The following is a 15009-nucleotide window of genomic DNA, read 5'->3' on the forward strand; positions in this document are numbered from 1 at the left end:
ACAGATATTCATATATAAGCAAAATTCAATGTAATACAAAAAAATGATATAGTATAGTAATAAATAATTTAAAAATTATGGTCGACTACTGATTATGTCTGAAATAAAAATTGTTCAAATGTTTACATATTTCAAACACATTGAGATTGATAAGAATATACCCATAAATTGATTTTATTATTTCTCTAGTTAAAGCAGTTTAAATTCTCGTTACATGAAATGAAACGGAAATAAAATAAGAATGTTTTTTTTTTATCACTTTTATCTATGTTTCACTTTATCTAATGCGAATTTAAATTATTTATAATATAACCTGAACATTTTTCCAATATTTGCATTTATTTTATTCTTTAGAATTAATTCACCAAAAATGTCTTATGAATATATTAACACTTTGTATAATAAAAGTTTAAATTATTTTTTTCTTGTATTTACTTTGTATAATATTGATTTAACATTCTTATATGTTTTATAATTATATAGTAATCAATCTTTTTATAACATAATTAATTTGTTTTGTGTTGTACATAATAATAACTTAATAATATAATATAAAACTGAAACTAATACAATAGAATATGTCAAAAATTAATAAAAACAATGTAATAAAAATATTTATATATTATCTAATATTCTGTATAATCTATATTATTTAAATGTTTTTAATTTTATTTAAAGATAATTATCCATTTATTAAATCATATTGTATAAAAACTGTATTATAAAAGGATTGATTATATATAATATATATATATATATATATATATATATATATATATATATATATATAATATTTTTAAAATTATTATTTTTTTTTTTGATTTTATATTAGATTTAGCTAAAAATATTTTGCTAAAGAATTATATAAATTCATTTTTTATATTTTTGTCGAGTAATAGAGAAGTAAAAGAATTTATTTTATCAATTTTTCTTGTGATGTAGAAATTGAAAAAAAAAAATAAATAAATAATAAAATTGAACATTTTAGAAGAATTGCACGTTCAATATAGTATAGTCTTGTTATATTTATTATAATAATTCTATAAAAATAATGATAATAATAGAGAATAACAACGTCGTATTAAAACACTGACTCGGTTTCGTAACTGGATCTCTTATCGTAATAAGTAAAGAATGATCTCACTCATCAGTTTCGTCTAACAGAAATGACTCATCAGCATATGCGTTCCGTTTCAAAATAGTAACAATTGTGATAAGGGATCGAATCGAAAAGATCATCAAAACTTGTAAATTACAAGATAGAACGCAATAGAAGAAAGATTCTTTATTCTAATTTCTACTAGCAAAAAAAAGTTATTTTTTATAATAATATTTAAGATCTGAATTTAATCAATAAATTTTTTTCAGATATTGTAAACAATTAAAAAATATTATTATTGATTTTTTAAATTTTCATTCTGTAAATTATGATAATTTTTGTTTTTTTAATATGTACGAATTATTTAGATAAATTAATTTTAGATAAAAAAATTTAAGTTAAATTTTAGGATTAAAGAAGATATAGACGAAAATATTATGATTATTAATATAATAAAAAAAGAAATTATCAAGAAAAATAAAAATACATGTAACAAAAGAAAAAAATTAGAATTTCAAAATTATAATATTTCAAAAATTAATTTTATAAAAAATATTTATTGCATAAAAATTAGAATATCGAAAACAAATTTTTTTCATTATAGGAAATAATTGTATCATCAATTTTGACTTTTTCATTTCATCCTGTTGTGGAATTCTCGTGATTTTCGGCAAATATGATAATGGATATTTTGTTTTTCCTACATGAAACAGGTGTCTAAGGTCTTTTATCGATACTTATATCAGCTGTTTGTCGTATCTTGGAAATTTTTGAAAGAAGGAAAGAAATAATATATTGAAAATCTGAATAAATCGTTTGTTTTCTTAATTTATTAATATTATCGTGCTCTCGCACAATAGTATTAATGAATAATAATAAAAAATAGAAAAGTCGATGAGAATAAAATATATTGTTTGAAAATTGGTATTCATAAATCAACAATAGAATTTTATTAATTTTTTATTCATAATTGAGCAAATTTTGAATAATGAATATTTAAAGAAATTTGAAAGATTTATTTGTAAATAATAAATAAATTGATTTTATTTATTATTTAAGAAAAGCTATTTATTATTTAAACTAATTAATGAATAAATATAATATTATGTAATTAAGTTTAGCCTTATTTTATATAAAAAAATATATCGATTTAATTTTTAAGGTGATTAATAAAAAAATATAAAAATATTATTTTCCATTAAAGTTACGAGATCAATATATAAATTATATTTACATAAAGTAATTTTGTTTATATAATTGATTTGATTAACCTTAAGTCATTCTTAAATATCTTTGTAAATATAATGTTAATCAAATTGAAATAATTATTATTTCATCAATTATTCAATTCAGAAATTGTTCATTTATTTTGTCATTTTAGATTGACATCGAATCATTTAAAAGTTTTTTAATATAAATATGATTTTAAGATTTTAAAAATTTTATATAAAATTGCCAAGCGATTATGAAAACATTAAATTATAATAATATAATATAATAATATTCATTCGTGTGAATATTTATTGTTTTTCTGTTTGACATGAACAAAAAGTTTTATAAATTTTTTTTACATAATCAAATAATTAATAGTAAAAAATATAATAATACAATTAATACAATACTTAATCAATGGAAAATGATTTATAAAATTCAAAAATTGAATATTATTTATATTTAGAAAATGAATTGTTTCTTATATATGATTATTAGACATTAGATTATATCAATTTTAAAATAGTATTTTTGTTTGAATCTATAATCAATGGCACTTATGTCATTGAAATTAATCAATAATATATAAGTTTTATATATTATATAAATTGTTATATTGTTGATTAGCAAACAAAGTTAATAGATGATAATTCGGTAAAAATTATTGATATAAGATTAATATAAAATTTTAATTAAAGAAAATATGCAATTTAATAAATTAGATTAAATATATTGATATATTAGATAAATTAAATATTTGATAATTTATTATATTCTATTATATTCTATATTTTATATATTATTCATATTATAATAATCTTTTATTTTCGATAAAAATTTTATTTAAATATATATTTAAATTAATTTATACATTAATTTATATATTTAAATTATAAAGTTATAAATTATAAATTATATTTAAATTATAAAGTTTTTTTATAACAAATAAAAATTCCCATAAAAGTATCTAAAGTATTTGAAACAATGATATTTTTATAAAAGTAGGAAAAATTATGAATAAATGGTTTAATTTATGTATTTTAATCACTTATCACAGTCAGAAATCATAAATTTAAAAAAATAAAAGAAATAAAATTAAATTAAAGAAATAAAAACATCTTTTTATAATATAATTAATTTGTTCGATATTGTTAAATAAAATTTAAAATTGTAAAAAACAGTATTATTTTTAGATAATTTAAATAAATCAACAAAAAATAATTAAAAATCAAATATTATTTTAAATATATTGTAAATATAATCATAAATATAAAATGCCTTTTTTACTTATTGCAATAAATATATATACAATAAATATATAATTTACTTCAATAAATATAATTTCATTATTGAAACTGCCAAAGTATAATATAAATTTTATATAAATAATAATAATAATAATTCACTAAAGGAAATTAAAGAGAGTTAATTATAAAAAATTAAAAGAAGACCTTGAGCTTAGGTCACTTCGATAACTTTGCACTGAACCATCTATAGTTTTTTTCAAGAAAATCCTCTATGTATTCTCTTCATCTGATATTTGAGAAATGTTAATTATGTTAATTAATGTTACGTTAAATGTTAATGTCATCGTTTATAATTAATTATTATTGTTGAAATTATAAGAATATTAGAAATGATTAAAATTTTCGAGATTAATTCTAAATATAAAAGATATTTATAATAATTAGATATATATTTTAAAAATATCTATATTTTTTTATGCACATAATAAATGAAAAAATTTATAAAATATTTAAAGTAAACTTCACATGATATATGATGTTTAGTTATGCAGTATTTTTCAATCTGTAGATTGTGACTATCAAGAAGATTGATATAATTTTTATTTGGAATTATTACATAAAAAATTTTATCATAAAATTTTTCTATATCATTTATATGTTTATAAATATTTGTTTTAATATATTTATTTAAACATATAATAAATTATGTTACATAGCTCGATGAATATTTAAAAAAATATAAAAATATTATAATGTAATGTAATATAATAAATATTATAAAAATATAAAATATTATAAATATATTGATTAATCATATATTAAATATTTTATACTTTCTATGATATAAATTTTTAATATTTCATTAATATTTTCAGTGAACTTTGTGCATATATGTAATTCATACTAAAAATAAAATATTATATTTATTTTATATTATTAAAGATTATTTTTATATCATTATGAAAAGCAAGAAAATTGCAGCTTATATAGATATTATAAAAGGAAATCGTGTTTCAAAATAACATTGAGAAATATTGATTTAATACGTAATATGAACTATAACATAAAATATAAAAATACATATTATAAAATCGATTTTATTAAATATAATCAATTTAATGATATTAATTTTAACTATTAATATATTGATTTATAAAGATGAATAAATTTTGCATAGATAAAAATGTTAATAATTAAAATACTTAATTAAAATCAATGATATTAATGAACAATAAGTTTTATTTCTTGCTTATTTTCTATAACTATAAAAAACTATAAAAAAATTTTTGGAAGTTTTAAAATCTGTAGATTAGAATATAATCAAATTTATATCTTTGCATATCTTTGAGAAATTACAATTGTTATTTTTTTTAAATGCATTACATTCATTTTTTACGTAGAAAATAAAAAATAAAAAAAAATAAAAAATATTCTTTTATGAGAAAAATATTTAATATATCAATAAGAATTTATTCTAATATTTATTTAAATAAAGTAAAATTGAATTTTAATAAATGGAAGATTAAAAATGAAACTAAATTCAATCTATTCTATAATGATATATTTTTATATAATATTGTTGAAATTAATCGTTAATCTCAATATTAATTAAGCCATAATGGATATTTTGGAACCAAATAATTGCATATAATTAACTTTGTCTTGAATTCTGTCTTGCATTTCACAGAACAATATATTTTGTTATTTTTTGTAATTGGATTTTAAAATTTTAGGAATATATTTTTTATAAATATTTTATAAATATTTTATTTTCTTACTAGTTTATATAAATATTATAACATGAGAATTTTTTCTTAAATTATTTACAAAAATTTTGTAAATATATTATTTTTGAACATATTTAATTTCACAGATATGATTAATAAAATATAAAACAAATTTTAACAGTTTGTTCTTTTTAATAAATTTTTTAATGTCATCAACTTATATTTCCCTTATAGTATTATAAAATTATTATTTTTATTATTAAAATTAATATATATTAATAATTGTCTAATATTTCAATTTTTAATAAAATATTAAATAAAATAGTATAAATGTTAAAAATTTTAAATGCTTAAATTATATAAAATGATTTGATTGATGTTATGAAACAACTAATTCGTTTAATGCGGATTTTTACTGAATATTACGCATAGTATAATTTCGGAAGATTAAAATGTTCATAGGGTATTTATTTCATCTTTATAAATGAAAGTTTTTGTTGGATGAAAAATAAATCTGTATATGGAGAGTAAGAACAATAGAATAGATTGACAGTGTAGCTTTAAAAATAGAAATTAAATAGAAATATGCGTTAAATAGAAATATATGTATTACAATGAATAAATTAAAGTTACATTGTTAAAATAATTTTTTTTTGCAATTCCAAAAAATAAGAAATCATATATTTTAAAACAGGAATATAAAATGTTAAGCAATTCATTGTTAAAGAGTATTTTCATAAAATAAATTTAAAAAAATTATTAAAAGGAAAAAATATCTTTCATATGTATTTTAAAAATTTTATTATAAATTTATATTAATATTTTGTTTGTTAAAATTTTATATTATTATTTATAATATTGCATTATTAATAAAAAATCACAAGAAGGATAATATGATGAAAGATAATAATATTATTCAAAAATATCACAATTATATAAAACCGTATAAATAATCTATTAAAATAATTGTAAAATGATTAAATCATATCGTAATGCATCAATGATTAGAAATTTTTATAATTTATAAAAAATTTAAAAAGTATCCGTTTGTTGGCAATTTTATTGGTAATTAATTAATATTATAATAGAGAGATAATATTTAGAAAGATAAAGTCAAGATTGTTTCTGTTATTTTGCTTGATCTTACTACCGCTTTTGCTGTCCTCTTTTAGTAACAATAGACTTTTTACACGTTTCTTTGCACTTATTGTGAACCAAAACCGTTATTTCTCGAGGGAGGAAGATGTATAACAATGAGGAAATTGAGTAGATAGCCAAGTGCTTTGTCAGAGAAACTCATTATGAAGGGAAACGAACTCGAATGTCTTCGGTAAAAACATAAAATAAATATGAAATAGAACGAAATATATGAATATATATATATAGTTTCGAAATAGTATTTATCACTAAATAACGATAATTAATAATTGCAATTGTTGTCGAAACGATGTTGAAGATGGCAGTATTTATCAATTCCTTTAATTTAAAGTATCAATTACAATTAAATATAAAATAAGATTATATTATATTATACAAAATATCTAAATATATAGGAATATGAATAATAACTAATATAATTATTTTTTAACAATTTAGTGATATTCAAATATAAATTTGAAATTTAATATTTACCTGTAATTATAATAACTTTGAATCATTTAAATCATTTTTTTTAATAAAAAATACAATTATATTTTGTAAGATTCAAATTATCTTTGATAAATAATAGTAAATTTAATAATAAATATTTGATAATATTTCTGAATGGTAATAGAATTTGTAGATTTCCATCTTTATCCTCGGTTGCTTTCAGTTCATCATTGTCCTCACACCGTGAGGGCGCCACGTATACTATGTATACAATATACTATGTTTACAGTATCGTTTGTTTATATTCCTGATATTTAATTTTTTTTATTTGCTAACAAATAAATTTAATTCATGATATTAATTGACCTTGTACATAAGTTATGAAATTTGTTTCATCAAACAGTTCGTGAACACGTCTTATCATTGAATAACATAAATAATTAATTATTAATAGTATTTTAATTGCTATCAAATTATGAATGAAATATTCCATATGAATATATACAATAAGTTTTCCTATATATTATAAATTTCTAATCATTATTTCAAATCATATTAATAAATATTTTGATTTTATACTTGCATTTAATAAAATTTAATCTAATGCATTTAAAAAATATTTATATTATATTTTTTAATTATTTATATTTCCTAATTATTGTTGTAATTAAAAAATATTTAATGGACTGAATCATAAATTTTAGTAATTATTTATAAAAAGATATTTTCTATTGATTTTGATGATCTTGAAATATTATCAAATTTAATATTTTGAACTATTTTTTCTTATAGATACATATTACTCTTGTTCAATTTCCGAGATATTTTCAAAAAAATTTTACTACTCTATTAGTTATATTTAATTTCTATACATGTTTATATATGTTATATATAATATAACATGTACGCTTAAGCATATGATTGCCGCTTAATAAAGTAGCCATATCAATTTTATACTTATTATTAATATCTATTGATTTAATATCTAATATAATTTTTCGAAAATCAATTTAAAAATTATGATTGATGTTATCATGAAGTTATTATTATAATTTTAATTATTGTAATTTTAATCATTTCATATTTTATTTTCGCATTCCGTGAATCTGAAAAATCTATGCAATGCTCAAATTCGGTAGAATACAAACTAAATGTAATATTAATTTATTTTTTGTACAGATTTTGATTGCCGATTGTTGTGATATTTATAGAAATAGTAAATAATCGTAATAATATATGTATCACAAATACATAATAACTTCTTTATCATTAATCTGTTCTTGAATATTGAATTAAATGTAGAATAAAATTTTTTTATTAAATTTTTCTATTGCATCAATGAATAAATAAAAATTTAAGTAGAAAATTATTTTTATTGAAAAATTGTCAAGAAATTTTTGTGATAAAATATTGAATTATTTGAAGAATAATTAATTAAAACATTATTTTAGTTTTTGAAACTTGTCATTTTCAATAATACATTTAAAAATCATCGAAAATAACGTTTTTGCACATCTCATTGTTATATACTTTATGATTTTAATAATTATATGCAAATTTATAAATAAAATATATTAATTATCAATGTTTCATGAAAGCGAATAAAATTTCGTTTTTTTTTTTACATCGATCTATGATTTTATAGTCGGATTGAATTAATCAAATGACTAATTATTTAAAAACTTCTATCATTCTGTAACGCATGCATATCTGCTCTTACAAAATTTCCAGGATAATGTCTTTATGACACATTTCCGTGTTATAATTGATAGAGTTCTTGATTATTCATTAGGTTTTATTTTATATCGATGCTGTACAAATATTATATATTCAATTTTATTATTTTCGAGAAAAGAGATAGATTTAAAAATTCAATAATATTTATTTCTTGGATAATATATATATAATAAACATATAAAATATAATAAAAAATAATATATATATATATATTTTATTCTATTTGATTAATTAATTAATTCTATATCGACATCGAATAATGTTTAATTTATAATAAATTTATATTAAATTTCATTTTTTTTATTCCATATCAATAAATAAAAATATGATAATTTTTTATCTTCTTCGATTAATATTTTATTTTAATGATAAATTTTTTTTTAAATTAGATTATCATAATTAAATCAATTAAATTAGAAAATTACCAAATAAATTAATAATATTTAAATATACAAAAATTTGCAAATTATAAAAATATAATAATTGATAGAATTTAATTTAAAATAAATTAAATAATTATTTAAATTTTCTTTTTTATTTTTGTCTATGTTCTTTGGCACTGAAATTATATGCTATTGAGATTTGTAGATGGTATATTAGAAATAAATACTTTATTCTTAAAATATAGATAATTATAATTATTTAAAGTTTAACAAATTTTTTTCACGACAAATATAAGAAGTCTCACACAAATTTTTTTATTTAATGTAAATAGAAAAAAAAATATATAACCAATAGATAATAATAGATACAATAAATAAAAAAATTATTTTCAATATATAATTATTTCAATATATAAACTATAAATGATTTTTATAATTAGCATAGAAGTATAAAATCAAGAAAAATAATCAGGAATTATTATATACAAAATTTAAAAAAAATTAGATACACATTATTTATGTAGGAAATGATTAATATTATAATTTCTTATAAATAGATTATAATTTGTAAAATTTGTGAAATTAAATTAATAAGATCATTATTTGTTCATTTTATTATTAAAATATAATTCATTTTGCTTATAAATTATATAATAATATTGAAAAGAAAAAATTTTTTAAATTTCTTATATTGAAAATTAATGTGTGTATCTATTAACAATATTTCGATAAATGAGTTATTGATTTTAATTGATCTAATTAAAGTTTCATGGATGAGTTTCTTGATCAATTATTAGATCATCAAAAGTATCAATTGACATATAATATCAACTTTTTGAGTTTTTCAAATTATGAAAGAACATTAATTTAATTTTATTTTTAAATATTTATTATTTTATAACTGAAGCGAAATTATTGTCTTAATATAGCGTTGATCAATTTTTTGTCAAATTCATTTAAGTTGAAAATTTGAAATGTAAAATTATTTTAATCAAATCAATTTATTTCACTAAATTGCTTTATAAAAATGAATTGCATAAAAATTGAAAAATCTTTGTATTTTTAATTTTTATTTCTAATATTATTTGTATATTATTTTAAAATAATAAATTTAAAATATACAATCTTTTTAGGTTTATTATCTTTACAGAAAAGTAATTATTTATATTAAATAAATGGCGAGTATAAAAATAAAGCTTATTTCTAATTTAATTAATTCTATTAATTATCTTATTATTTTTATTTTTGTATAATATAATATAGAATTAAAATGTATTATATACATATATTTATACATCATCAAAATATATTTATATAATGTTTAATATCTTATATATATGTAAATATAAATTAAATTAAATTCATCATTTATATTCTTTATCTTTTATACATATTCTTTAGCTTTTGTGAGTTTTTATATATTTAAAATTATCATGCGCATACATAATTTCAAAAATTAAATAAATTAATAATAATAAAAATCTCTCCTCTATAAAAAAAAAGAAAATAAATAAAAAACTTTTATAGATTCCGTATTAATTAGGCAACCATTGAACATTTCATAGGTTTCATCTTCCGTTTAATAAAATTAAATAATGTAAATCAAGGTATCGTTCACTTATGATACAGTCGTAGGGACTCTATTATAACCGCAACAAGGTTGTAGTTATCAACAAACAATCTGACATTGCGATACGTTGTTTCTCATGATCAGTTTTAATACAAATCAGTTGTAGATAAAGATCAATATTGCTAGCTTTTCTATTGTTACAATTTTCTTTTATTTTTCGCAAGAAAGTTATCATTCAGTTCTTTTAATGAGTTCTTTTAATGAGTTTGGTAAATGATGAAGAATGTATAAATATAATATCGACAGAGATGAAAAAAAATATAATTTGTCGGTCGGTAAAGTTGCGCTGTATTTCAATGATTCTCGCGCTAGTGGGTCTTCCTAAATGGATTTAATCGATTTAGCGATCCGTCGTCTGATCCTGATCCTCGACATCAATGATATCACGCTCTCGTTATGATGGTGGATACAGATGGATCTGCTGGTGGTGTTCATGCTCTGTTATCTGGTTCTGCTGCAAACGATCTCGAAAGGTGAATTTCGTTCTAATAAAAATTATTTACATTCGATTTTGTGATATCCGTTTTATACGTGTGTGTATATACATGATTGATATATATAGTATTTATTCGTTACATATTCATTTGCGCACATGACAGTGCTTCTATTAAGTGGCAGATCGTAAAACTAAAATTAATAGTTTTATTACTTCCATTCTATTATTTTGAAATCACTCAATAATTTCATATATATGATTTAACAATTTAAAACTCTTGCTTTTGTTATTTAAAGATAATTTAAAGTTTAAAAATTTAATTTTCATAATTTTGACTTTTTTTTTAATCATATTCATATAATTTTTTTTTGTGAAAATGAAATAAAACATGATATTACGATAATAATGTTATAATTCTGTACATATCTTGTTCTTACTTATTTCTAGTTTTTATTTTTTTTTATTTTTTATTATTTATTGTCTTTGTTTTTTTTTTATTATGGTGAACCAAGAATCTTCATCAATCTAGTTATTAAAGAAAGTTAAGAAATTTAATCGATTTTATGAAAAATCTAAATTATCCATTAATAATAGACAAAATTATTTTTTCAACAAAAAGTTGAAAAAAAATGTTTTGATTAAAATTCTTCATTATTTTACATTATTGTCAAATATTGATGTTTATTGTTTTAATTAGATTTATTATTTCTCATTTTTACTAAGGAATATCAGTAATTTTTAAATTATTTAATTTCAAGTATATTATCATTAGTATGCAACATGATCTTAATGTATTTTTATTAAATCAAATACCAAATACCATATATCATAAATTTTTTCAGATATTTAGATTTTCAATCCTTCATTTCTCTTTTTTTTAATCGTCATTTTCGACAATTAATGTTATCAACAAAAATAAAATAGAATTCAAGTTTTATGTCATTTATAAACACTACTAAAAATTTATAATTATTTTTTTTTATTTTTCATATTTTTTTTGATATTGTTGGATAGATTTTTGAAAAATTTTATAAAGTAACAGAACTTTAATTATGTATTTATTGCATATTTAAATTTTATGTTAATAGCATTAATAATTTCAAATTTTATTTTATTATATATATTATTAGTATATGTATGCTCATAATTGATATTTAGCTTGATATTGATAGCTGTGAATTAAAAACGAATAAATATTATATATGTTAAATTATACATTTTTAACTTTTTAATTAGTTTTTTTAATTTTATTTGGTTTTTAACTAAGGCTTGATACTAATTATAAGCAAGAATATTTTTTATTTTAATTATGTTATTAATTTAATTTTTACTAATCCATTAAAATTCAATATTAGTACAATATTTTATTTATAATATATCAAAAAAATTTCACAAAATTTTCTTTACATATATATATTTGGAGTAAAAATAGAAAAAAAATTTTTTTTTAAATTGAAAATTAAGAATATATATTTTTATTATATAAGTGAAAAATAATATATAGAAAAAAAGTATATTATATGATATATTGTTTAATATATTTAATAATTAAAATTTTAATAATAAATTGTGTATATAATATAAAAAAATTCAAATGCTTTAAATATATTTATATAAAAATCAAATATATATTTATAAATCTATATATAAAAATAAAAAATCAAAATCCAAAATTCAAAATTTTTAAAATCATAAAGACATAAAAATTATTTTATTATAATAAAAAACTGAAAAACTGTTCAAAAAAGATCTTGATGCATTTATACTTATTTCAAATTTATATTTATTGTTATCTTGATGAATGATAATGAATTACATATTTTTGTTATTATTAAGATTTATTGACAGAGTTAATAAGATATTGAACAATACGTACTTAATGTAATTTTTTTAACTTAAAATATATTATATTACATTAAATTTTTATGTAAAATGAAAAAATTTTGTTTTTTTTTTATATTAAAAGTTAAGTGAATCAGTATACATATAAAATGCCATCATAATTAAATAATATGGAAAAATAAGTATTTGCTGATCTTGAGTAGCAAATTGAGTTCAGATAAAAACGTGTCGACTTTGGATTAAATTATAGTGATAATCATATATGTATATATTTAATAGAAGTAATATTTATATACATATTCATCTAAAATTGAAGTAGCGAGCAAATAGATAGTAAATATTTGTTTGACTTTAAGATCGTTTCCGAAACTGCTTATTGCTTTTACGATGCAAATAGAACCGTTCGTTCTGATTTCCGCAAGAAAGAAAATAATAAAATTTTCCTGTATTCGTATCAATGAAATCACAAAACATAATTTTATCTATCTAGAAAAATATTTTATATATATTTATTCTTTTTATTTATTGTTGTACATTATTCAACAAACAATATTTTAATCATTTTCAAATTTGATTATCTTAAAAAGTAAATTGAATAAAAAAATTTCTGTTTCTATATTTTCTTTTATTATTATTATTATTATTATTATTATTATTATTATTATTATTATTATTATTATTATTATTATTATTATTATTATTATTATTATTATTATTATTATTATTATTATTATTATTATTATTATTATTATTATTATTATTATTATTATTTATTATTATTATTATTATTATTATTATTATTATTATTATTATTATTATTTATTATTATTATTATTATTATTATTATTATTATTATTATTATTATTATTATTATTATTATTATTATTATTATTATTATTATTATTATTATTATTTTTTTTATTATTTTATTATTATTATTATTATTATTATTATTATTATTATTATTATTATTATTATTATTATTATTATTATTATTTATTATTATTATTATTATTATTATTATTATTATTATTATTATTATTATTATTATTATTATTATTATTATTATTATTATTATTATTATTATTATTATTATTATTTATTATTATTATTATTATTATTATTATTATTATTATTATTATTATTATTATTATTATTATTATTATTATTTTATTATTATTATTATTATTATTATTATTATTATTATTATTATTATTATTATTATTATTATTATTATTATTATTATTATTATTATTATTATTATTATTATTATTATTATTATTATTATTATTATATTATTATTATTATTATTATTATTATTATTATTATTATTATTATTATTATTATTATTATTATTATTATTATTATTATTATTATTATTATTATTATTATTATTATTATTATTATTATTATTATTATTATTATTATTATTATTATTATTTATTATTATTATTATTTATTATTATTATTATTATTATTATTATTATTATTATTATTATTATTATTATTATTATTATTATTATTATTATTATTATTATTATTATTATTATTATTATTATTATTATTATTATTATTATTATTATTATTATTATTATTATTATTATTATTATTATTATTATTATTATTATTATTATTATTATTATTATTATTATTATTATTATTATTATTATTATTATTATTATTATTATTATTATTTATTATTATTATTTTTTTTTTTTTTTTTTTTTATTATTATTATTATTATTATTATTATTTATTATTATTATTATTATTATTATTATTATTATTATTATTATTATTATTATTATTATTATTATTATTATTATTATTATTATTATTATTATTATCATTATTATCATTATTATTATCATTATTATCATTATTATTATCATTATTATCATTATTATTATCATTATTATCATTATTATTATCATTATTATCATTATTATTATCATTATTATCATTATTATTATCATTATTATCATTATTATTATCATTATTATCATTATTATTATCATTATTATCATTATTATTATCATTATTATCATTATTATTATCATTATTATCATTATTATTATCATTATTATCATTATTATTATCATTATT

The 15009-nt window shown here is 15.7% G+C and overlaps 1 protein-coding gene across 3 annotated transcripts in view; it reads left to right on the plus strand.

Moving 5' to 3' along the window:
* Positions 1-15009, plus strand: part of LOC726993 (cytohesin-1) — a 159211-nt gene that overhangs the window by 13302 nt on the left and 130900 nt on the right. The window contains exon 3 of one of the 3 annotated variants that reach the window (XM_026443712.1): positions 10970-11098. The exons of the other annotated variants lie outside the window; for them this stretch is intronic. Coding sequence (XP_026299497.1) covers positions 11003-11098 — 96 coding nt within the window. The 5' untranslated portion in view covers positions 10970-11002. The remainder of the gene's footprint in view (positions 1-10969; positions 11099-15009) is intronic. 3 annotated transcript variants of the gene reach the window in all.

Source organism: Apis mellifera, linkage group LG11 (assembly GCF_003254395.2).
Source record: "Apis mellifera strain DH4 linkage group LG11, Amel_HAv3.1, whole genome shotgun sequence".
NCBI classification, from domain to species: domain Eukaryota; kingdom Metazoa; phylum Arthropoda; class Insecta; order Hymenoptera; family Apidae; genus Apis; species Apis mellifera.